Here is a 23,272-nt window from a genome sequence, read left to right as displayed (position 1 = left end):
TTTCTTTGCTTTAAATTTTAACTATTTTAGTTACTGCTCTAAATTGTGTTGATATTGTAAAATTGTAATATTTGTATTTGGGAGATAAATCCTTGGGACACTGAGCCACTGAAAGTGACCTTGCCAAGTTGACAGAGATGGTGACCTAAACCTTAATGAGCTTGGTCATTCCTTGGATTTTTATGTATTGTCTTATTTGCTATACAAATGAATTGTAGAGAATTCAAATGAGATTGGAAGAGTGCAAGAAGCCATTGAGTTTCATTAAAGAAAAGCAAAAATTTACATTGGCATCTTGGAAAATGACAAATACTTGTTATGCTCCAATGATGACCCAAGATTTATACCACGGGATGCCTACTGAGACCCTACCAAGAAAGTCGCTTACAGCAACACAATAAGTGAAAAAGGCAAACTTTTTAGAAGTTATAAATAGAGGTATTGGTTTCGCTTCAGGCAGATTTGGTAGGGCAAAGAAGAGGGTGAGCTTCTGAAGGCCAGAAACAAAATTTAAGACAAGTCAGAAGATTCTAAGTCCATAAAAAATGACCAGAAGTTCACAGAGAAAAATATAGTGGATCCAGATAGGTAAGTGTTTCCTTTATCCATCTGGATTAAGAGAATCGGGGTAACTGTAAAGTAGAAGCAGAAAAAGTATTACAGTCAGGGAGATAGAACTTAGCTCCAAAACTTAGAAATAAACTACAGAATCATTATATTAGTTCTGGGGGAAAAAATGTGTTCATTGTACAAAACAAAATTGAAAAATACAGAACCATATTAAGCAAAAAGCAAAGATATCAGAAAATTAACTGCTCCAAGACATCATCATTGTTAACATTCTAGTTAACATCCCTCTAGACAAGTCTCTAGGTACACAGTATGCAATAGTACATCCCTGGGGTCATACCATGCACATTATTCTTAGCAATATATTATGGATTTCTTGTCATGTCAATAAACTATACCATTTTTGTATTGGTCATATGGTAATCTATTTATGGATTTTTCACATTTTATTAATCTAATGCTTTATTGCTTGTTATTTATAATTTTATCAATCATTTAAAAAATAAAACCACTTTAATGATTATACTTGTTCATATCTTTTCCCTCTTGTATGATTATCTCTGTTATCACTTTTTTTTGAGACAGAATCTTGCTGTCACCCAAGTTAGAGTGCAATGTGCAATTATAGCTCACTGCTGCCTCGACTTCCTAGGCTCAAGGGACCCTCCCACCGAAGCCTCCCAAGTAGCTAGAGCTACAGGCTTATGCCACCAAGCCCAGCTATTTTTTTTTCTTTTGTCGAGATGAGGTCCTGCTGTGTTGTGCAGGATGGCCTTATCCGCCTGCCTCAGCTTCCAAAAGTACGAGATTACAGGCATGAGCCACTGTGCCTGAACAATTACATTTTAAGAAAAAAAAAAAATGAGAACATCTTTTTAGAGAACTCCTATGTGTACATACTATCTGTATTTGTACTAAGTTTACACATAAATTAGAAAATATTAATGGTGTACGCCTGCTGCCAGCACACTGTGGGTGGGACATGGTTCCATTAAGCATTAATGATCACATCCTCATAAAATCTTCTGTGGAAGGTTAAATTATTAATCAACTTTACAGATACAGAAACAGAGGCACAGAAAGGTCAAACCATTTTGCCCAGTGTGACACGGTTAATGTCAGAGTGAGGATTTGAACCTGGACATCTGAGTTTAGAGCACTTGCTGAAAACCACAGTGATTACTCAATCTCTATACGCTCCACACTCTTCTCAAACTGTGTTTTTAAAAATCAAATGATGTCAATATTTTTTCCATTTGTAAAATGGAAATATTACAAATATTCAATTTTTAATATTTGGAGTTACAAATGTATGTTTTTCCATATATGCTGTTATGACAGTTTTTCCCAATATAAATATTACAGTGGGCATACTTACATATGTATCTGTTGGCAATTTGTCTTCTTACAGTAATTTTTTAGAGATGGGCCAAAAGTTAACTATATTTCATATTTGGATCAACATGGACAAACTGCTTCCCCCTACAACTGTACTGACTTCATCCAGTAAGTATGGAGGCATATATTTCCTCACAGTTACTCCAGCATTAGGAGTAACCAATTAATTATTTTATTTATTACATTTACTAATATCTCAGGCAAAAATAAATTACTGAATTATGTAAATTGCTTTAAAAATGCTTTAGATAGAACAACATTGAACATGTATAGACCACTTGTTTTTGAAAGTACATTTTGAAGGCCGGGCGCGGTGGCTCAAGCCTGTAATCCCAGCACTTTGGGAGGCCGAGACGGGCGGATCACGGGGTCAGGAAATCGAGACCACCCTGGCTTACACGGTGAAACCCCGTCTCTACTAAAAAATACAAAAAACTAGCCGGGCGAGGTGGCGGGCGCCTGTAGTCCCAGCTACTCGGGAGGCTGAGGCGGGAGAATGGCGTAAACCCGGGAGGCGGAGCTTGCAGTGAGCTGAGATCCGGTCACTGCACTCCAGCCTGGGGGACAGAGCGAAACTCCGTCTCAAAAAAAAAAAAAAAGAAAGAAAGAAAGAAAGTACATTTTGAGTTGGGCATGGTGGCTCATGCCTGTAATCCCGGTATGTGGGGAGGCAGAGCCAGGAGAGTTGCTTGAGCCCAAGTGTTTGAGACCATCCTGGATAATAACAATGAGACCCTATCTCTACAAAAAGAAAAAAAGCAAAAAAAAAAGGAGAGGAAGAAGACATTAGCCAGTCATGGCGGCTTGTGCCTGTGTTCTCAGCTACTTGGGAGGCTGAGGCAGGAGGATTGCTTGAGCCTGGGAGGTTAAGTCTGCAGTGAGCCAAGATAGTGCCACTCCATTCCAGCCTGGATGACAGAGCCAGACCCTATCTTATTTTAAAAAGTAAAATAAAAAGAAAGTATATTTTGAAAGGCACCGATCCGTGCATTTTACAACTTAGATCAGTTAAAGTCTAAATAGCTTATTTGGTTTGACATCTAACAAAAACATGATCTCATCACTTCTCTGGGGTTAAAATAGAATAATTTCCAAGATAACATTTAAAATTAAAGTTGTGCAAATTTTGTTGTGAGAATCTAGGCAAAATAATTTTACATTTAGCAATGAAGGTGTATGGCTACAAGTAATGCTTAGTTACTTTTTATGTATTAATATTTCTTCATTCGTTTAAAAACTGCAGGGAAATATCATTAATTAGCAGTTTGTATTAGAGAAAATAGGGGTGTGTGTGTGTGTGTATATATATATATATATATAAAATTAAAAAGTCTTGTACATTTAAGTGTTGTGAGTCACCCATTTGATTTTCTACTATTATTAAGATTCTAAGGTTCTGTGATAGGCCAGGCATGGTGGCTTATGCCTGGAATTCCAGCACTTCAGGAGGCAGAGGTGGGAGGATCTTGTGAGACTAGGAGTTCAAGACCAGTGTGGGCAACATAGAAATACCCTATCTCTACAAACAACAACAACAACAACAACAACAAAACCTTTACAAATTAGCTGGGCATGGTGGCGTGACCTTGTAGTCCTAGCTACTCAGGAGGCTGGGATGGGAAGATCCTTTGAGCTCAGAAGGTTAGAGGTTACAGTGATTCGTGATGGTGCCACTGCCTTATAAAACAAAAAGGACTGTCATGACAATGCAAATTTCCTATATTGTTTATTTTATTAACAAACTCTAACATTATTAAGGACAATTATGACAATTCTTGTAAGAGTGGTTATGAATTTACTCAGGAGAATGAAGTATATTCTCTTTACCACCGAGAGTAGGGTCTTGCTCTGTTGCAAGCTAAAATGGTACAAGTGCTTGTGAAGAGGCCAGAGTGTGAGGCTCAGCCCTGGGAGCCTAAGGTTACAGGTAATCTGGAAGATGGCAGGTATAAGAAGGTTCCTGGGAAGTACCATGCCACATTGCCACATATGTGAATCACTGAGATACATACTTACAGAGCCAATTTTGGAACTCCATCCTCAAATAAATGAAAATTGAATTGTTTGAGCAGAAATTTTGGATAATTCAGCTCCTATATATAAATCTACGAGATTGTCAAAGCCTAATATTGTAAAAATTAGGAGCTGAATTATAATATGTACTAATAATTGCTTATGTTTCACATTGTGTGGTTTAGACAAATGTTTTTACTTTAGATTCTCGTGGCATCAATTAACTTAATAAGAGTATCTTTTTTATTGGAGTATAAATGATTTATAATTATTTTTCTGTACTCTATTCTTTCTCCCCAAATCCCCAAAGACACAAAGGAATGTCTAGACTTTTAAAAATGGAAATGCAGCAGGGTAAAATGAAATTATAATATATATATTAAAAAAATCACAAAATGTATTTCTAGCATAAAGCAGAATTGGCATCAAAACTAAGCTTTGGCAATTCACAAACCTTCACTGGGGATATTAATTTTGTTCAAATGGAAATAAAAAACACATGATTTTCAGGGTTTTAGAGAGGACTACAGATCATCAAAATAACATGAATTACACAGGTGCTTGGTATTTACTAAGTTTGCAGTCAATGAGGGTATTGCCCCAGTGGAGTCTGAATCGTTTCTACCTTGTGGTAACTGTTCTTCTGCCTTTTGTAGAAGGAGAAAAGAGCCAGACTTGGGGTATGTGCCATTATCTCATTGATCCCTCTCTCCTGGGATCCAAGATGTTTTTCTGACAGGCTAAGAAACTTGTCCTTGGGGCTAGTCACAGGCAGTGGCAGTGATTTCTCAGTGGAGAGAAACAGTGGGGACATTGGCATGCCAGATCCTGACAATTCTCTGCCTACTGTTGCTACTCTTGGAAAAGCAATTTGAAGTTTTCATTTTTGTCATATTTCATAGTAAATTTCATTTGTTTTCTTGATGAGTTAGGCTGGAAGAAATAATGGCTCTCTCTAAATACCCAATTTATGCTTAAGGTTGGAGCACAATGCTAAGACTAATTTCATTTTGGTTAGTATTTTCTGGGGCTTTATGGATGTTTCCAAGAAAACTGAAGAGCCCTTAATTTTAGAGAAGGATTTAACTATACATATCAGTCCAGAGAGATTAAAAAATGATGTCATTAGTACCTCTGCCTTTAGGAGTCCTGATCTCTTCAGGTGCTGTGATAATTTATAAGAGGCAAGGAAGATTTGGTTCAAAGAACCTTGATGAGTTCATTGACCACATGATATATGGCTTCTGATACAGTTTGATTTAGAGGGAAAGACCTGATCAAAGATTTTAAGGATTAAATGTCATCCTTTCCTGCAGTGTTATAATAGCTTCTCTCCCTCCTTTGCTATGTTCTTGTACAAATTTCAAAACCTTTAAAAAATGGTACCATAAAAGCAAGAGGTAAGTTCCCTTGTTTTTATCTTGGCTTTTTTGTTGTTTGTTTGTTTGTTTGTTTTATAGTCTATGACCTAGTTGCCAAGATTTCTGGAATAGTTATGGGGTTTTTGGTCTAAAATTTACTGATTTGGTAAATATCTAATTTAACCTTTAGTTAGAGACAATTCAGGATGTAGCATAGGATCCAATATTAAAAAAAGAACATATATATACACACACATATATTATATACTATATATTATATATACATATATTATATACACACATTTATGTTATATATATATAATATTACATTCATACCAAAGAAGAGGAAACCTTAGTTCCCTACAATATTTACCTTCAAGTTGGAATATTCCACTTAGTTTATACAAGTCTTTTGAGCAACATATGAGATTAGTTAAATATTTGATGGACTTTCAAATATCTTCCAGGTTGAGGTCAAATCTACTGGGAAGAACATAGTGAGGGACTTAGGGCGGGAATAGCCAGGTAGAGACAGGGAACATGGATGACCGATGGCTATGTGTGACTGCCTAGACTTGATGGCCCATGGTTCTTCTCTGGCACACTTGTCAGAAGTTGTCAAATGCTGTATTTGAAAAGAATGTTATGAACCTTAGATTCAGTGAACCTTTTTTTTTTTTTTTCATCTCTAAAACATGCAAGGGTTTTTGAAGTTTTAGGCTTAGATGCTAATAGGCGACTCTTCTAGATGAAAACAAATAAAGGTAATCCTGATGAAATCTGAAGCTGTAAATGTGAAAATCTTCATGAAATAACATTTTTAGAATTGATAGTGCTTTATTTTAAAAAAATAGGACACGTGTTGTTTTGTGGAAGATAATTCAGAATAATATTTTGCAATTTTGTATTCAATTTTTATGAAGTTAATACTTGTCAAACAAGATAGTTTTTACACAGAAAATATGATTGCTTTTTATCATTGTTTTACCATTAGAATTTGAATTACATAATTGCTTTTTTGTTTATCATTAAAATTTAGTGTATATTTACTGTAAGTTTAAAATTAAACTTATTGAATGTCATTGCTCTCTTTTGATGACAAACTTTCATCTCTCTTTCAAAATAGTGTACCATATACTGCACATAAACAAGTAATTTGACTTTAAATTTACAAATTAAATTAAAATTTAACTTAAATTAAAAGTTTAAAGTTTTTTCTTTAAATTCTTGGTTAACATCAACCTAAAAGATCATGTCAACTTTTATTATTTAGCAAACATTAATAATTGCCATCTAAAGCCAGAGGCTTCTGGATTTAATTTAATTGCCTTACTCTGGGCTTCGTACAGTCTCTTAGAGTGGTTCAGTTACTTTATAACAATGCTACCCAACATGTACTAAGGAAATAATACAAAATATTAAAACCCTTTCATAATCAAGGCCTTTCAACTAAAGTCATATGAGAAACATATGATCTTCTCTTTATTAAATCCAGTATATCAATAGGATCTTATTACTTTCACTTTACAACTCATCATATTAAGGACAAAAAAATATTTACCTCTAGTGGACAGGAATACAATGTTAACCAAACATGGCAGTGGGAGGTTGGTAGAGGGAGTGGAGAAATAAGTTCACACTGATGTGGACATTGTAGTTAGTTTAAAATAACCAATGGAATCAAACAAATAAAATGATCTGCAGGCTGACTTAAAATAATCTATATGTTGTTTATGTGTCAGAATATATTTCTATTTGGGATTACATAAATGACAGTTACAGAAAGATTTTAATTATTTTTTGAAGAATTTATTGAATAAATATACAAGTTGAACATTAGCTTATGTGCATGTTTGGATATGTGTTTATGTTCATGGGTGCAGGAAGTATGGCAGTGGGATAAAACAAAAGTCTTTATTGTGTTGTAGTGTAGGGCAAGTATGTAATTTCAAAGATCTTTGTATCAAAGTAAAAGCAAGTAAGCTAAGGCTGAAGGAGAGGCAAATGATCACAATAATGACCAAAAAAAGAAATAGCGATTTACCAAAGTGGTCTTCTATTTTCCTGCCCTGTTCTTTTAGAAATACAAATGATAGGGCAGAGCCAGACTGCAGTGGACTGAGGAGGGCAAAGCACATGCCGAGGATGGCTGTGAACATGTATCATTATTTCTAATCACTAGACAGTAAAGGAAAGACAAGAGGGGTCCTGTTGATAGGATGATAGGAGGATAAATGTTACTGTTTTGTCTCTGTTTTTTTTTTTTTTTTTTTTTAAATGGAACACATTAAGCTTATTTATATGCTGTAGCATATTTAAATGCTGTGAGGATTAGCCTTGATTGTTTTACAGAAGAGATTAAACAGCTTTGAGAGATTCCTTCATATGTGGTCCTGAAGTTGTCAGAGTTGAATTTGTAAAAAAATAAACTACCAGAAAGAGAGGGAAAAAAGAAAAGAAAGAAAGTGGGCTTTTAGAGCAATTTATTTTTGAAGAATGTGGAAGGATACTAGAAAATAATATTGTAGTGGCAAAAAGTTACAATTGTGCTAGAAGTATAAACATGATGAGTTGTTGTTTCTTATGATGAAAGTAATGATTCTTTGCAATCCTAAAATGCTGGTACAATAGTGTTGAAATACTCAGTTTTTCACTTATCACTCCTTTTTACATATGAGTAAGCCTAAATAGCAGTTTAACTATTTGCTTCAAGCTTGATTTGAACTACTAAGATCTTTTTCCTCAGTCAAACCATACATCATTCATCCTTTGACTCCAATTCTCTGCAGCCATAGCTCAGTCAAAATTCACTAATGCTGCCTTAATTCCCAAAGGCAATGACCTTTTGTCTGTGCTGCTCTTAACTGACAACTCCATGGTAAGTAATATTTTTGGACAGTCCACTGTGCTCGGCTGTCTACTCATGTAACTTAAAAAGCACCTCATTTTCTTTGTTCTCCTTCTACCTCTCTGACTTTATAATCACACCAAGTCCTTTCTTTAGCTTCTCTAGTTAAGAATACATATTTATCATGGTTCTATCATGACTTATTCTCACTCTACATGCTCTCTTGTAGAACTCTCCTGTATTCTATGTAGCCATCAACTACCATTGAAAGCTATCAAACTTAATGTCCAGCAGCAACTTGTCAACTATTGGTGAACTCACCACAGCATCCAAAACTGAATTATTCACCGTCTTCTTCAAATCTTTGCATTTTTTTTTCCAGTCTTTTTTTTTTTTTTTTTTTTTTTTTTGGAGACAGAGTCTCTCTCTGTCACCTAGGCTGGAGTGCAGTCACACGATCTCAGATCTCGTCTCACTGCAACCTCTGCCTCCTGGGTTCAAGTGATTCTTCTGCCTCTGCCTCCAAAGTAGCTAGGACTACAGGCGCCCACCACCATGCCTGGCTAATTTTTGTATTTCCAGTAGAGACTGGGTTTCACCGTGTTGGCCAGTCTGGTCTCAAACTCCTGACCGCAGGTGATCTGCCTGCCTTAGCCTCCCAAAGTCCTGGGATTACAGGCATGAGCCACCACAGCTGGCCCTGTCAAATTTTTTGATGATAAAACATGTAACTAGGCTAATGAGGAAGATGTTAGGCAATGGAGTTGTCAGCAACAGGAGTAATTATGGACTAGGACTGTATGCACAAAAAATATATAAAAATCAGTTTAGAATACCATTTGGAAAAGGGAGGTGGGGGAGATCTCATGTACTATCTTAAACCAGAAACTCAGGTAGGAAAGAAAAGAAGAATGGAAGCCACCACATCCTAGAAGTACTATACATGTGCTACATTGAACATTTTGAAATAAACAGAAGAAACCAACCATTGACAATGCTGATTAGCTAAATGTAACATGTTGTATAAAACTGAGAAGTGTTTTATGAAAGCATATGATCACTTAAACCAATGGAAAGCTGGGAGGAAAGTATGATTATTGTTATGTTTTCTTTACAAGCAAAACTGAATGCTTATTAAGAGAATGGTGTAAGTAATACATAGTGACTCTTTGGCCATGTGACAACAGTAAGGTATAGGCTGTCTCTCTGTCTCTGTCTATCTGCCTCTCTCTCTCTCCCTCTTTCTCTGTCTCTGTCTCTCTCTCTCTCTCTCTGTCTGTCTTCAGAACGTTTATAGTACATGAGTAATGCTGGCACAGCATGGTTTACTGAGCTGTTCACTAGAGCTTCTAGGAGAGGACCAGTGAACATCCTTCCCTCCACACTGCTTAACTAAACAGGTCTGTGACCTTAACCAAGAACATACGTTACATTGATCTAGTGTAGAAGGTAGCAACATGCTGGTGGCAACTTGAATTCCCACAGAATAGCTGTATGAGGGATTTGAGGGATTTAACTAAAGAACCAGGCTGTTACTTGAAGCTCTTAGAGGAGAGAAAGCTCCTAGTACCAAAACCATAAATGTCTGATAGCAGCATGTTTTTCAGGAACCATCCCCATTACTGAAAAAAGTTTCTTCATCAAAAATGTTTCTCATCTAAGCCCTTATGCCAACAACCCTCCACTCCCCATGAATTGGGCTCAGAGCCCCTCATGTCAAGCTTCCCCGAACTGTAGGTAATGTGAGTTCCATGGCAATCAAAATAAAATAAAAATAAAAATATTAAATAAATAATAAAATTTATTTTATTAAATACCCTATTTAATATCTTATTAAAATAAAAAAAATTGTCATCTTTTACGTAGTCCGGGTATAAACTTCTTCCCTCACCTTCAGATTCAGTTAATTGTCATGTCCTATCTAGCAAGACCTCTAAAATGTGTCTCTCCTCTGATAGCCATTCCCAGGCCTCTCCAGTGTCTCTCCTGTGTCTGAGACATAATGGCAAGCTGATAAGGCTGTACAGTGGCAAGGTATGAAGTAAATGATAAACTACAGGGGACACATTTTTTACATGGTTATTTCAGAAACACAATAGACACTGGCATATTACAAAGGCATATTTCAGATTTGCCTTTGAACACACTGTTTTCTGTCTCTGAAATCTCCTTCCTCTTTTGCTCCCAAGAGCATCTCTCCAAACTTAGGTTAAATGTCACTGACTTTGCGAAACTTGTTAGACTTCCCTAGGCAGATTTAGCTATCCTCTGCTTTGTCTTTGTTTAGTACTTTTCATTTTCTTCTGTTAGAGTATCTATCCTGTTCAACTATCATATAATTTTAAATAATTTAGACAAACCCAGTAGGCTGTAAGCCCTTAGCAGGGGCAGCTCATGGCATTAATCATCATATCCCCAGCACATAGTCTCATGCCTACCATCGCAGTTGCTCAATAAATATGTGCTTGAAAGTCTATATATGAGATGAAAAGATTAAAATGCCCCTGGTTGTTGTCATTGTAGAATAATTTATTTGTACTCTTTCTCCAGAGTGAATTTGGTTTAACTTTCAAAAGTATATTCTAACAAGATAAAAGAATGTCTCTCTTTTGCCCTTTTAGGCGACCTCTTCAACCCAAAGCCAAAATATCCTCAGATTAAGACAGTTGATATGATTAGTGTTAGGAAAGATTTTACATAATGAGCTTTGGTTTACTTCAAGAAAATTTGGATGAATATGAGTCTCATGCAATATTTTAACATTGTAATTCATTGCTGACTCTACAGGGCAAAGGAGATCATAACCTTTAGTCCAATTTAAGGATGATGAATTGAGGTTTTTTTACCAACAAGGCAGAGGATCAGAGATGTCTTGCTTCAGGTATAAAACTGCAAATTGCATCTATATTTAAAGTAAGCAAATGCACTGCCATAATAGTTGATATTTTGCTAAAGTAAGAAGTTGATGTCATTATAGTGATAGTTGCTAAAATAGAAACTAAAACTCAATTAGTTAATAAATACCTCCTCTGTGCTGTGAATTACATGATATGGGGATGATGCCAAAAATGATGCTCAGTCTGGCACTGAGATGCTTACTATCGTGTTTGAATGTTAAGAGAAAGGAAAATCACAAAGCAATAAACACATACCTCCTGGAATAAAAGAGAAGATAATCATTGATAAGTAATCCAAGAAGATATCAGGAATATGGGTCCAATTATTGGTGTGGGAATCTTAGATGGGAGAACATTATAAGCAAAGACTCTTAAAATCTCAGGGTTCTTTGCATTCTCCCTGAGGATAGCCTGATATTACAGAGAAATGGGACTTCTAGTTGGATGGTAAGCATGAGGACCCTTGCCAGAGGGCCTAAATGCACCCATGTGCAGCGATTAGCACTCTATGAAATGTCATAGGGAGATATTGTAGGTTTTTAAGCAGAGAAACAACATAATGTAAATAGAAATTTCAAAATACTCCTTTGATCATTGTGAGATGTCATGGATTTGGCAGGTACTGGAGGTAGGATGATGAACTGGGGCAACAGTCTATTGTTAAGTTTGGTTAAGTTTGGAGCAATTCTGCTACTTACATTCTTAATCTAGTTTATGGTGCTCTAACTGCTTTATTAATAGTTTCTCAGTCGTTTTTTATACCCCTAGCCTGGTCTAGGTCTGGGTCTAGTTTGGGAGTTATTTAGAACACAAATTTAACTATGACAGACATAGTTTAAATAGAGAGCACTAAGTAGTGAAAAGAACAATAGGCCAGTGGCTCTGGTCTCATTTAGCCACAACTAGCCACAGGATTGTGACATCATTTGATGTCCTCAGACTTTTCTTTCCTAATCGGGAAATGAGAGCACTGACCTATATGAAATCTAAGGTCCTTTCAAGTGAGCTTTGTGCAAACAAAATAATTAAGGGAAGCTTCTAAAATACTCTCCTTATCATTGAGCAGCTAAAATATTGAGCACATATTTTAATAAATACTAAGAGGAAGACAGCTTCCACACTTAAAATTTGGTGGAATATTCCACCCTCCTACAGGAGAGGTGGTAGGTTCATGATGACTGCAATATGCAAGCAATTACCTTTTCCAAGAATGTGTTACAATATAGAAGAAAATAGCAGAAAATTAACCCTTGTAAATGTCACAGTGTGCTTACTGTATAATTTAAGTGGTTTAAATAAAGCTACTTATTTGCATAATGATGTTTTTGAAATATATACCTTAAAAATAACAATACTAAACATTGATTTGAAATTAAAATGAAAATAACAAGTGTAAATTAGTCTGGAAAAGATGTCATGTCACTATATAATTAGGTATATTAATAAACATGTGGGCTATCACATATGAAGCTAAATTTAGCATGAAAATATATTTTAAGATAATGGATCTGTATTTTCTATTGAAAATTTATTCTATTTTGTTTTGCAAACATTTATAGATTTTCATCAATTTGTTAACCTCTATAATATGGATATGACTATATTAGACAGATGTCTAAATATAAGTACCTCACTAGTATTACTTATCTAAATTGAAGTCCAAATTTGATCACTGCCTGAAATGATTTGTGGAAAATGTGGTGTGAAACATATCAGAGCACTAAGAGAAACACCAAAGATAAGGATTTCTAATGTCATAAAATCAAACAAATTATTACAATGTCTAGACAGAGTCCAGAGACATGATGGAAAATTTTTAATAAATTGGTTTCATAGACCAAACTGGACATTTGACTTAAGCATCATTTAATTTTTCAAATCAGTGAAATGATGCATAGCAGAAAGTTTAGTTACTTTAAAAAGACAGAGGAAAAGGATATTTTATTCCTTGGAGTATTTTTCTTTAGCTAACAAATATAATACCCAGAACCTAGTCTATGTAGCTCTGTCATGTAGCTATCTGAGTGTTTGGTAAAAATGCAGATTCCTGGGGTTTCCTGCAGCTATATCAGGTCTCTGAACACCTTTGAAATTTGTATTTTTAACAAGTTCTTGAGGGAAGTTTATTATGCATATTTAGTGTCAAGGTCACTTTTCTAGAAGTACTCTTTTGTTCTTATCCTATTATTGGAAACTTTTTTTTTTTTTTTTTTTTTTTTTTTTTTTTTTTTTGAGGCGGAGTCTCGCTCTGTCGCCCAGGCTGGAGTGCAGTGGCCAGATCTCAGCTCACTGCAAGCTCCGCCTCCTGGGTTTACGCCATTCTCCTGCCTCAGCCTCCCGAGTAGCTGGGACTACAAGCGCCCGCCACCTCGCCCGGCTAGTTTTTTGTATTTTTAGTAGAGACGGGGTTTCACCGTGTTAGCCAGGATGGTCTTGATCTCCTGACCTCGTGATCCGCCCGTCTCGGCCTCCCAAAGTGCTGGGATTACAGGCTTGAGCCACCGCGCCCGGCTATTATTGGAAACTTTTACTTGTCATTTTGATTATGCATATTGGAAACAGGGTTCTGAGTTTCAAGGTTGAGTAACAGGATTATGCTTTGGTACCTAGAAAGAGCTGGACATAGCCAGTTGTTTTATTAATCATAAGTTTCTGCCTGAAATTGAGAAAGATAATGAAATATGACCTGATGTCAATTATCAAGCTCTGTGGATAGACTGTGCATTTACATTATATAAAACAAAATAGTAGATATTGAAAACTATTCTATTTTACTTTCAGAACACAGATTTTCCCAGAATGAATTTTTTCATGAGTTGCCCTTATAATCTTTTTTTCTTCCGTAGAATCACCAAATTTATTTTAAAATTCTATAAGATTCATCGTCTTTAATGTTAGGCAAAACATTCCTAATATGCTGGTACTGGCATTAATTTTTAAGCAATCACAACCTCTGCTAGTAATATTACTGTTTAGGTTGAAATATCTATCAGGAAATTCTTGAGATCACTGTCATTTATATGTAGATATAACCTTTCCACTTGCCTTTAACTGAAATAATCATTCTTTTTCACTCCAAAATGCATTACAAACAAAAATGCTGAGTTCACAAAAGGAGATGATCTCCAATTAGAAGCTAGTAGCTGTCAATAATTTACTTGATGGCAAGCACCATATCTTATTAGCTAAATACTTCTCATGACCCACAGAAGGTTTCCATGTAGTTGTTCCCAGTGATATGTAAGTCAAGGAGTGTTAGTTAAAGTTTATTGGCCCCTTGGCACTGAAGTAGGAGAAAATTATATTTAGAAATTTGGGCAGCTTTATGCTAATGAAGTTTCTTTTGAATCAGAATTTTAGACTCAGGCAACAATGGTATATTGTCTTCTTCCATGGCTTAATCAAGAATCATACTTTGTTTACATCAATACAGATGTCTATAAGTATGGTAAATTAAGTTGGTTTTCACTTCCTGAAAACCAAATCATCTTATTCGTGAGCTTCTTATCTTGTGCGCTACATGGCTTAAATAATTAATAGACAAATGTCAATGTCTTCAATTTAAATTCCCTTTTCTCTTCCAATTCTCTTCTTTCTTTTGCACTACATATTTTTTGGTGCAATATTCCTTATTATATTAAAGTTTGATTGAACTCAGAAAGGAAGGGAACTTCTCACATTTTAACAATTAAGTTTTATCATGTGGTCTTGTATTGATGGTGATTTCTTGAGGCACCAATGTTCTTCCACTACCTTGTTCCCCTGGAAATGTGTTGGTCACTGTTAGATAAATTTGAAGATTTCTTCCAGTAAAATCTTTAATGCCTTGGGGAGGTGTTAAGACTGATGAATCTGACTAATCTGACTATGGTGAAGTCTAATAAGAATTGCTTTTATAGTCAAGATGGTTCATGAGCAGATCACTTACTTACCTTTTCATGTATCTTGTCTCTCTTCTTCCTGACTCGACAGCTCCTCCTACGGTTCGTATTGTGCACTCAGGCTTGGCCTGTAACATTGAAGAGGAGCGCTACTCTGAAAGGGTCTACACTATCCGGGAAGGAGAAACCCTAGAGTTGACTTGTCTAGTCACAGGACATCCACGTCCACAGGTGAGTCCCGAACTGTGACACTGGAGAAAACACTCTCTGACTTTTCTTGGAAGTCAAAAAGTGTATATTTTAGAATATTTAGCTAAAACCGTGTGTGTGGGGGTGTGTGTTTGTAACTCAAGTGCAAGTATATGTGCAATGCAGGACAAGAGTGTGGATTTCGGCCGGGCGCGGTGGCTCACGCCTGTAATCCCAGCACTTTGGGAGGCCGAGGCGGGTGGATCACAAGGTCAGGAGATCGAGACCATGGTGAAACCCCGTCTCTACTAAAAATAGAAAAAATTAGCCGGGCGCAGCGGCGGGCGCCTGTAGTCCCAGCTACTCGGGAGGCTGAGGCAGGAGAATGGCGTGAACCTGGGAGGCGGAGCTTGCAGTGAGCCGAGATTGCGCCATTGCACTCCAGCCTGGGTGACAGAGCGAGACTCCGTCTCAAAAAAAAAAAAAAAAAAAAAAAAAAAAAAAAAAAAAGAGTGTGGATTTCAGAACATTCAAACTTGAGCTATTTTTGTGTGTAAGATGAAAAAAGAAATTTTTGTTTTGGTATTATGGGAAATGTAGAAGACACTTCTAAGGAAGCTGTTAAACAGACAACTACAAAAATATCTCAGTAGGATAACAATTCATATGGCAATGAGTTTATTTTAAAACGTGGAACATGATTTCATGATGACATAATTGCAACCGAGAGGTATTTGTTCTGAAGAATGTGAAGCATGAGGTCACATGTACTTTTCTTACTCCTAGTCATTTTATTCATAGAAAACCTTGAAAAACAAACAGTTGCAGATACTGTATGCACTCAGGCCTTCAGAATCATCAGCTACACCTTTCTTAAGCTAATTTTATAGAAGCAATAAAAACGGAGACTTTTAAAGGGCACTAAAATTACAACAATATGTAAAGGCAAAGCTCATGCGTGGTGGCTCATGCTTACAACCTCAGCACCTTGTGAGGCTGAGGCAAGAGGATCACTTGAGGTCAGAAGCTGGTGACCAGCTTTTTGTCTCTACAAAAAAAAAAAAAAAAAATTAAAAATTAGCTGGGCCTGGTGGTGCACACCCGTAGTCTCAGCTACTCTGGAGGCTGACGTGGAAGGATCACTTAAGCCTAGGAGATCAAGGCTGTAGGTTGTCATGACAGTACCACCACACTCCTGTCTGGGCAACAGAGAGAAACACTGTCTCAAACAACAATCAAAACCAAAAAAAAAAGAGAGAAAACAAAATATTTGTAAGAACAAAATAGTTAGATAGAAGATAATATGTTTAGGTTTTATATATATATATATATGATGCAGCAATCTAATTTAGATGCAGAATATTGAGGATATTTTACTCAAAAATTGATAATTCTTATTGTCAATAACCTTACTAGCTCAAAATTCACGTTTGTAATCAACACAAGCACTATGGTAGGAAAAGCAGTCTCATTTAGTAGATAAAGTTACATATTTTAAGTATTTGTGTTACAGGAAAAAAAAAATCCAGCTAACAAAGCTACAGAGGGAAAAGTGAAGAGTAATGTGGAAATTTTATGAACTCACCATTTTAACCCTGTTTTTAACTTCTGCCATTCTTGACTCTTACTGACAGATCCTTAACTCAAGGATCTTTTTATTTACCATTTTGACTCTGAAATGATAAAAATACGCATATAAAGCATCACAGAATGAAGCATTAAATAGACAAGACCATGGCTAAAACCGAAATGGTAAAATATGCTTAATAAAACTCATGCTGTTGGTAAAATGAAAAAGAAAAAAAGTAATCTAGAAAGAATAATTATTAAAAATGTTAAAAAAGGAAAACTCATGATAACTATAATTTCAAATTATAGCATTTGCTATTAAATGAAAATGGATTAAAGAATACAATTGTCTTAATGAAATTTAGATAAACACAATTTGAGCCAGGATAATTAATTACGCTTGATAGAAAAAAAATGATTCGGGAGGCTGAGGCGGGAGAATGGCGTGAACCCAGGAGGCAGAGCTTGCAGTGAGCTGAGATCCAGCCACTGCACTCCAGCCTGGGCGACAGAGCGAGACTCCGTCTCAAAAAAAAAAAAAAGAAAAAAAATGATTCCAAAAGACAACATACAAGGACAGACTGATGACTGATAATTGTTAAAATTTGAAACAAGGAAATGGATATGTGAAGCATTTTCATTTTAAAATTTATACAGAAAACAATGTCCAGTTAAAATAATGTTACCAAAAATTTAAACAATGATAGACTTAAGATAATATTAACTCAAAGAAAATACAGTGTTTTTATAATTTGATTATATGTTTTGTTTTCTAGACATGGAATAGAAATTTCAGAGTCAAAAGTTGGGATCTAAACAGGAGGGTCCAAACATATTTAAAAGAAGCTGTGAAGAGCTTTATGAGAGGCAATTTATGGCAAGAGAAGATTCACTGAAGCTCCCATTAGTCCTTCACTGAGTGTACTAAATTTACACCTTCTGAACTCCAAATTATATTTAAAAAATCAACTTCTTATCTCTGTTTCTAACACACCCCAGGTGTTGCTCTGCTGCTTCTCTCTCCATCCTCCTGTCCCTTTAATATTGGAAATTTCCCATTTTTTCCATACATTTTCCCTTTTTATCATTCACAATCAGGAGTACAATCTTTGACCTCAAGACAAACCAGATTAAGTTCTGAAACGAAGAAGTAGATCATTCATTTTTTTTTTTTTCCCTAAGCAGTTCCATTTTTGGGAAACATTTCAATGTGTTTTGATCCTAAGAAAAATGTATTGTTTTGGTATCAGTATCTTTTTATTCCTAGAATTAATTAAGGTGTTTGCAGGTGAATCGGTTTCAGCTTATATTGCCAGTTGAAAAATTAATTGGGCCTCTTCATTGTCAACAAACTGTATAAGGAAGGCTGACAGAACAGCTGGGGCTTGGCATTCTGGCCAAAGTCTAAAGGGCATGCTATTGGCAGCTGGTCCTGAGGATGATTTTTGTTGGCTGATATCAGAAAGCTGGAATGAGTTTCTTGCTTGTCTAATCTGAGTATGATAGTTGGAAATGCAGTGGAAGAGAGAGGTTCCTCATTCACTCATCAGCAGATTTCTTAATCTGCTACCTATTCTTCTAGCAGTAAGAGTCATAAAGATTGTTTATTTCCAAAAGTATTATAGAGAGCATTTTTTCTAGCCTCTTTAATTCTTTATGGTGTATTGTTTAGTGATAGATAGTGGCCTGAAGGTATTGATGTATCCAAAGAAAATAAAACAAGTGAAGGAGAGGTCAGTACGATGCAATAGTTGAGAGCATGATGCTGGAACCAGACTGTCTGGATGTAACTCTGGCTCCACCAGGACTAATAGTGTGACCTTGGAAAAGTTCCGTAATCTCCCAGCTTTCTTTGCCTCAGTTTTCTTTTTTATATTTCCGGGATGATAATAACTATCTTGTATCATAGAATCCTTTTGAGAGTTAAATTTATATTATGGATATATATACACACATATATTCTGTGTGTGTATATATACACATATACATATATATACACACACACACATACATACATACAAATACAACTATACTTTCTTGGTACATAAGCATTGTGTCAGCATGTAATAGAAACATGTTGGCTTTATTATTTTTCAGTAATTTAGGAGCATCAACTCTAAGGTCTATATTTGGATATGTAGGTATGAAAATAAGTAGGTTTTAAAACTGGTTTTAGTATTCCTATATCCTGCTTTAAATTAGATGCATTTAAATCAATTTCAGTATTTTTTTGTGTGTTATTGCTCTGCACAGCCTATACATCTCTGTTAATTAGCGTTTTTAGCTTGCAAGGAATAGAACTATGTTCAGACTACCTCGTTTAATGAGGGTTTATTACAAAGATACATGAAGAAGTAAGAAAGAAAGAAAGAGTTTGCCAGTAAATCTAATAATCTACTACAAACTCTAGATGTCTACAGCTTCAGAATTCAGCTACCCTCTTTCTTCCCCTCTCTGCATCCCTTCCCTTCCCTTCCCTTCCCTTGCCTGCCCTGCCCTGCCCTCCCCTCCCCTCCTTTCCCTTCCTCTTTCTCGTTTCTCAAAATTATCACATCAATAATTTAAATACATTATAAATATAGTCTTGTAAATGACTTAAACAGTAGGATATTTAACATAAATGTTTCTCTTCTTCCGACCTGCCTTGCTTCCCAGAAGTAATAGTTCGGCATATCACCTTTCAGTTCTTGTTTGATGCATTTCCTTTATATAATTATTTATGTTCATGTTCCATTTTCAATTTTTAATAAATGAGATAATGAAAAGTATTATTCTATGACTAGAATTTTTCACTTGGCCATGTGTCCAAAACACCAAGTGTGGGTCTAGCCTGGTAGTTCTTAATGTGTGGTTTCTGGAGATAATTGATTAAAAATGAAAATTCCAGATCACTTCACATTAGAAATCCCTGCATTGGGGCCAGCAATTCATGTTTTAGCAAGCCCTCCAAGTGAATCTGATGTACGCGAAAGTTTGAACCAGTGGCTTGGATCATTGTCTTCGCTCAGGCTGAATAGTTCTTTGTATGGGTGCACTGAATTTTGCTGTGAGTACTCTCAAATGTGTATAATTGCTGCTGTGTTGTTCATCATGGAATTACTTACAGATGGTCACTGTTATAAACAATCCAGTGAATACTTGTAGGGTATATGTTTGTGTTGCCTGTATGTACATCTTTGTGAAATGTATGGTAGCATTGCTGTATCTTAGATTCCCTCCTCAAAATGGAATTATTTAGCCAAAGTTGAAAGGGACCTTTACTTGCTTTCTCAATGGGAGTGTTTTTTTATTTTTTTATTTTTGTCAATTTGATGGAAGAAAGTAAATTACACTCAATTGCAATTTAAATTTGCATTTTAAATCACTAGCCAATTTGAACATTTTCCCGCATGTTTATCAGTCATTTGTACATCTCTATTTACTGGTCCTCTCTTTTCTTGCTAGTTTGCTCCTTCTTGTAGACTTGTGAAGACAAATATACTACATAAATAAATTCAATTGCTGATAAACATGTTGCCAATTGCACCTCCCAGGGTGTTACTTGTGTTTTAAGATTGTTTATGATACTTTTGTTCTCAGGTTTTTGTTTTGAAAAGAGGAATCATTTTTGGCTTATGAGTTTTGTAGCTACTTTAGCAAGATCTCCTTATATCCATTTAAGATTTGTTTTTCTGACAGCTTATAGTCATTTATGTATTTGACAATTTAATCATCAGGACATCATTTTGTCCTTAGTATGAAGTGTTAGTTTAGTGTGCTTTCTGTCTCCTTCTTCTCTCTTTTTCCCTCTTGCCCTTATATAAATAGGATGGTCAATATTCCACTGGACAGCTTCAAAATGCTCTTTTTAGCATTAACAAAATTACATTAGTCTGCACCTTTCTGTTATTCTTTTCTGTACCAATTCCATTCCATTTTACCTTCTACAGCTTTACTATGTATGTAAAAAATATAAATAATATATAAATATATAATATATAGTATTATATATAAAATATATTATTTAATATATAATATATTAAATAATATATAAAATACAACATAATATTCAATGTATATTATATAATATATAAAATATAACATAATATTTAATATATTATATAATATATATTATTTTATATATACTATGTGATAAAATAGATATAATTTATATAATAAAATTAATATAATTAATAAAATATATACATATATACCTATATGTGTGTGTGTGTGTGTATATATGTTTAGACAGCGGCTCACTCTGTCACTCAGGCTGGAGTGCAGTGGCACAATTTCGGCTAACTGCAACCTCTGCCTCTCGGGTTCAAGCGGTTCTCCTGTCTCAGTGTACTGAGTAGTTGGGATTACAGGCACACACCACTACCCCTGGCTAATTTTTGTATTTTTAATAGAGACGGGGTTTCCCCATGTTGGCCAGGTTGGTCTCAAAACTCCTGATCTCAGGTGATCCACGCCTCAGCTTCCCAAAGTGCTAGGATTACAGTTGTGAGCTACTGCGCCTGGCCTATAATATATTTTGATATATAAACAAGCAGGTCATTCCTTTATAGTTGTTTTAAAATATTTCCTCCGTTGACCTCAAACATTTTTTATCTACCCTATGAATTAGAAAATATGATTTTCATGTTCTCCACCCAAATAAATGTTGAGATTTTAGTTACATTGCATTATTCTTGCAATGAGGTCGTATGTAAAAAGCATGACTGGCTTTTAAAAGGAAGTTCTCAGTAGAAATACTGAACATTTGAACTTTTAAATTTCAGACTTCTCAGATAGCAATACAGTTTAATTGTAACCAGTATAATGTGTGGGTCTTTGAATTTCTTTTAATAATAAACATAGGTATGCCTGTTTGCAAGGTTGGAAGATACTGACCTTCTCCTTTCAAAACCAAACAAAGAAAAAAATGTGCATCAATCAAAGCAGCTCTGCTTTTCTTCATTTTATATGCTGACTTGCTGGGTACGATTTCATTTGAATAATATTTTTCATCACTAAAATATTTTTGAAAGCCACTCTTTAAAAATAATTATGTAAATCCAAAACACTAGGAAGCATTAAAATTGTCTACTAGTTTATTACACCTTAACCTTAGTGAGCATTTGCTTTTTGCATAAAAAAACTAGGCTGGGCCATTTTTCAATTTTAGAATAGAATTGTATTCAGTCATTTGATTGTTGTATAAATGCATTTTTAACTACCAAGGCTGTTGCAGAGTTATTGATGCTTTTGTCCTTGTTAATCTTCTCTGCAGATTCTCAAATGGTAATCTTATCATGATAAAAATCTTACAAATGTTAGTAGCCAGTTCTTCAGTTCGAAACCATTAGTGCTATGTGTATTGTTCTTTGCAGATATTTTATATATCTTGATTCATATTCCTCTACTTTTTTTCTAATTTAGTCTATTAATTTTTTTTACAAAATGAGAATGCATGCACTTGAATAAGAAACATACTAGATATTTGGATTTATCTCCAATTAATGTGGGCAGGTTTAGGTTCTGCTATAATCAATTATTATATTAATTCTTTTTTGTGTTTTATAAAATTAATATAATTTGGTTTTTTACATCTGTGATAAACATATCTAGACTGAACTGTCTGCTACATCATGTTAGAGAGTTTCCAACTAAAATAACTAATATTTTTTTCAAATAATCTTTGGATAAGATGTGGAAAATGTTTAGAATAAGCATCCAAATATTTATTTTTTAAAAAATTTCACATCAGCTGGGTGTGGTGGCTCACTCATGTAATCCCAGGACCTTGGGAGGCCGAGATAGGCAGATTGCTTGAGCTCAGGAGTTCGAGACCAGCCTGGGCAACATGGCAAAACCTCGTCTTTACAAAGAAATAAAAAAAAATTAGCCAGATGTGGTGACATTTGCCTGTAGTTCCAGCTACTTGGGATGCTGAGGTGGGAGGATTGCTTGAGCCTGGGGAAGTGTAAGCTTCATTGAGCCCTGATCTTGCCTAGGCGAAAGAGCAAAAGCCTATCTCAAAAAAAAAAAAAAAAAAAAAGATTGCCATATCAATGGCTGCTTTCACAATCCCTGTCCCTGCCTCATATACCTAGTCCCATCTCCAGGTGATGTACATCTTTATTAAGTACATGGTTACATGAGTAAATGTATTTAGCATAACTTGTTTAGGATGAAACACTTAGAGTCTTCCTTATAGTCTTCAAATAGTTTTGTTTCCATTTATTTTTATATAGAATAAGAAAGGCTTTTTGGGGTCAACACTTTAACATACTCCTAAATTGCTAATACTTTTTATTCTCAGTGTATCAGCATCAACCAAATATTTTTAGAAATTTTATTAAAATTCTCAGGAAAAGTTATTTTTGTTCACCAGAAGATTTACCTATCTACTATTCTCTCTGAATTCATCTTTTGTTTAATTTTATGAACAATCTAAAACATCTCATTCATTCCAGATACTATCTCAAAAAAAAAAATTTTGTCAGTGTAATTAATGAGACAATACATGTAGTGTTGGAACCGAACTCTCGATTCCCTCCTGGGCAGGGGTCGCCGCGAAGG

General features: G+C 35.2%; 1 protein-coding gene across 1 annotated transcript in view; it reads left to right on the top strand.

The window, feature by feature from the left end:
- Positions 1 to 23,272, top strand: part of MDGA2 (MAM domain containing glycosylphosphatidylinositol anchor 2) — an 849,182-nt gene that overhangs the window by 380,079 nt on the left and 445,831 nt on the right. Inside the window, exon 2 of the mRNA XM_025391973.1 lies at positions 15,060 to 15,199. Within this exon, the coding sequence (XP_025247758.1) occupies positions 15,060 to 15,199 (140 nt within the window). The remainder of the gene's footprint in view (positions 1 to 15,059; positions 15,200 to 23,272) is intronic.

Source organism: Theropithecus gelada, chromosome 7b (assembly GCF_003255815.1).
Source record: "Theropithecus gelada isolate Dixy chromosome 7b, Tgel_1.0, whole genome shotgun sequence".
Lineage (NCBI taxonomy): Eukaryota > Metazoa > Chordata > Mammalia > Primates > Cercopithecidae > Theropithecus > Theropithecus gelada.
The sequence above is the reverse complement of the archived record's forward strand: the minus strand, read 5'-3'. Positions and strand labels throughout refer to the sequence as shown.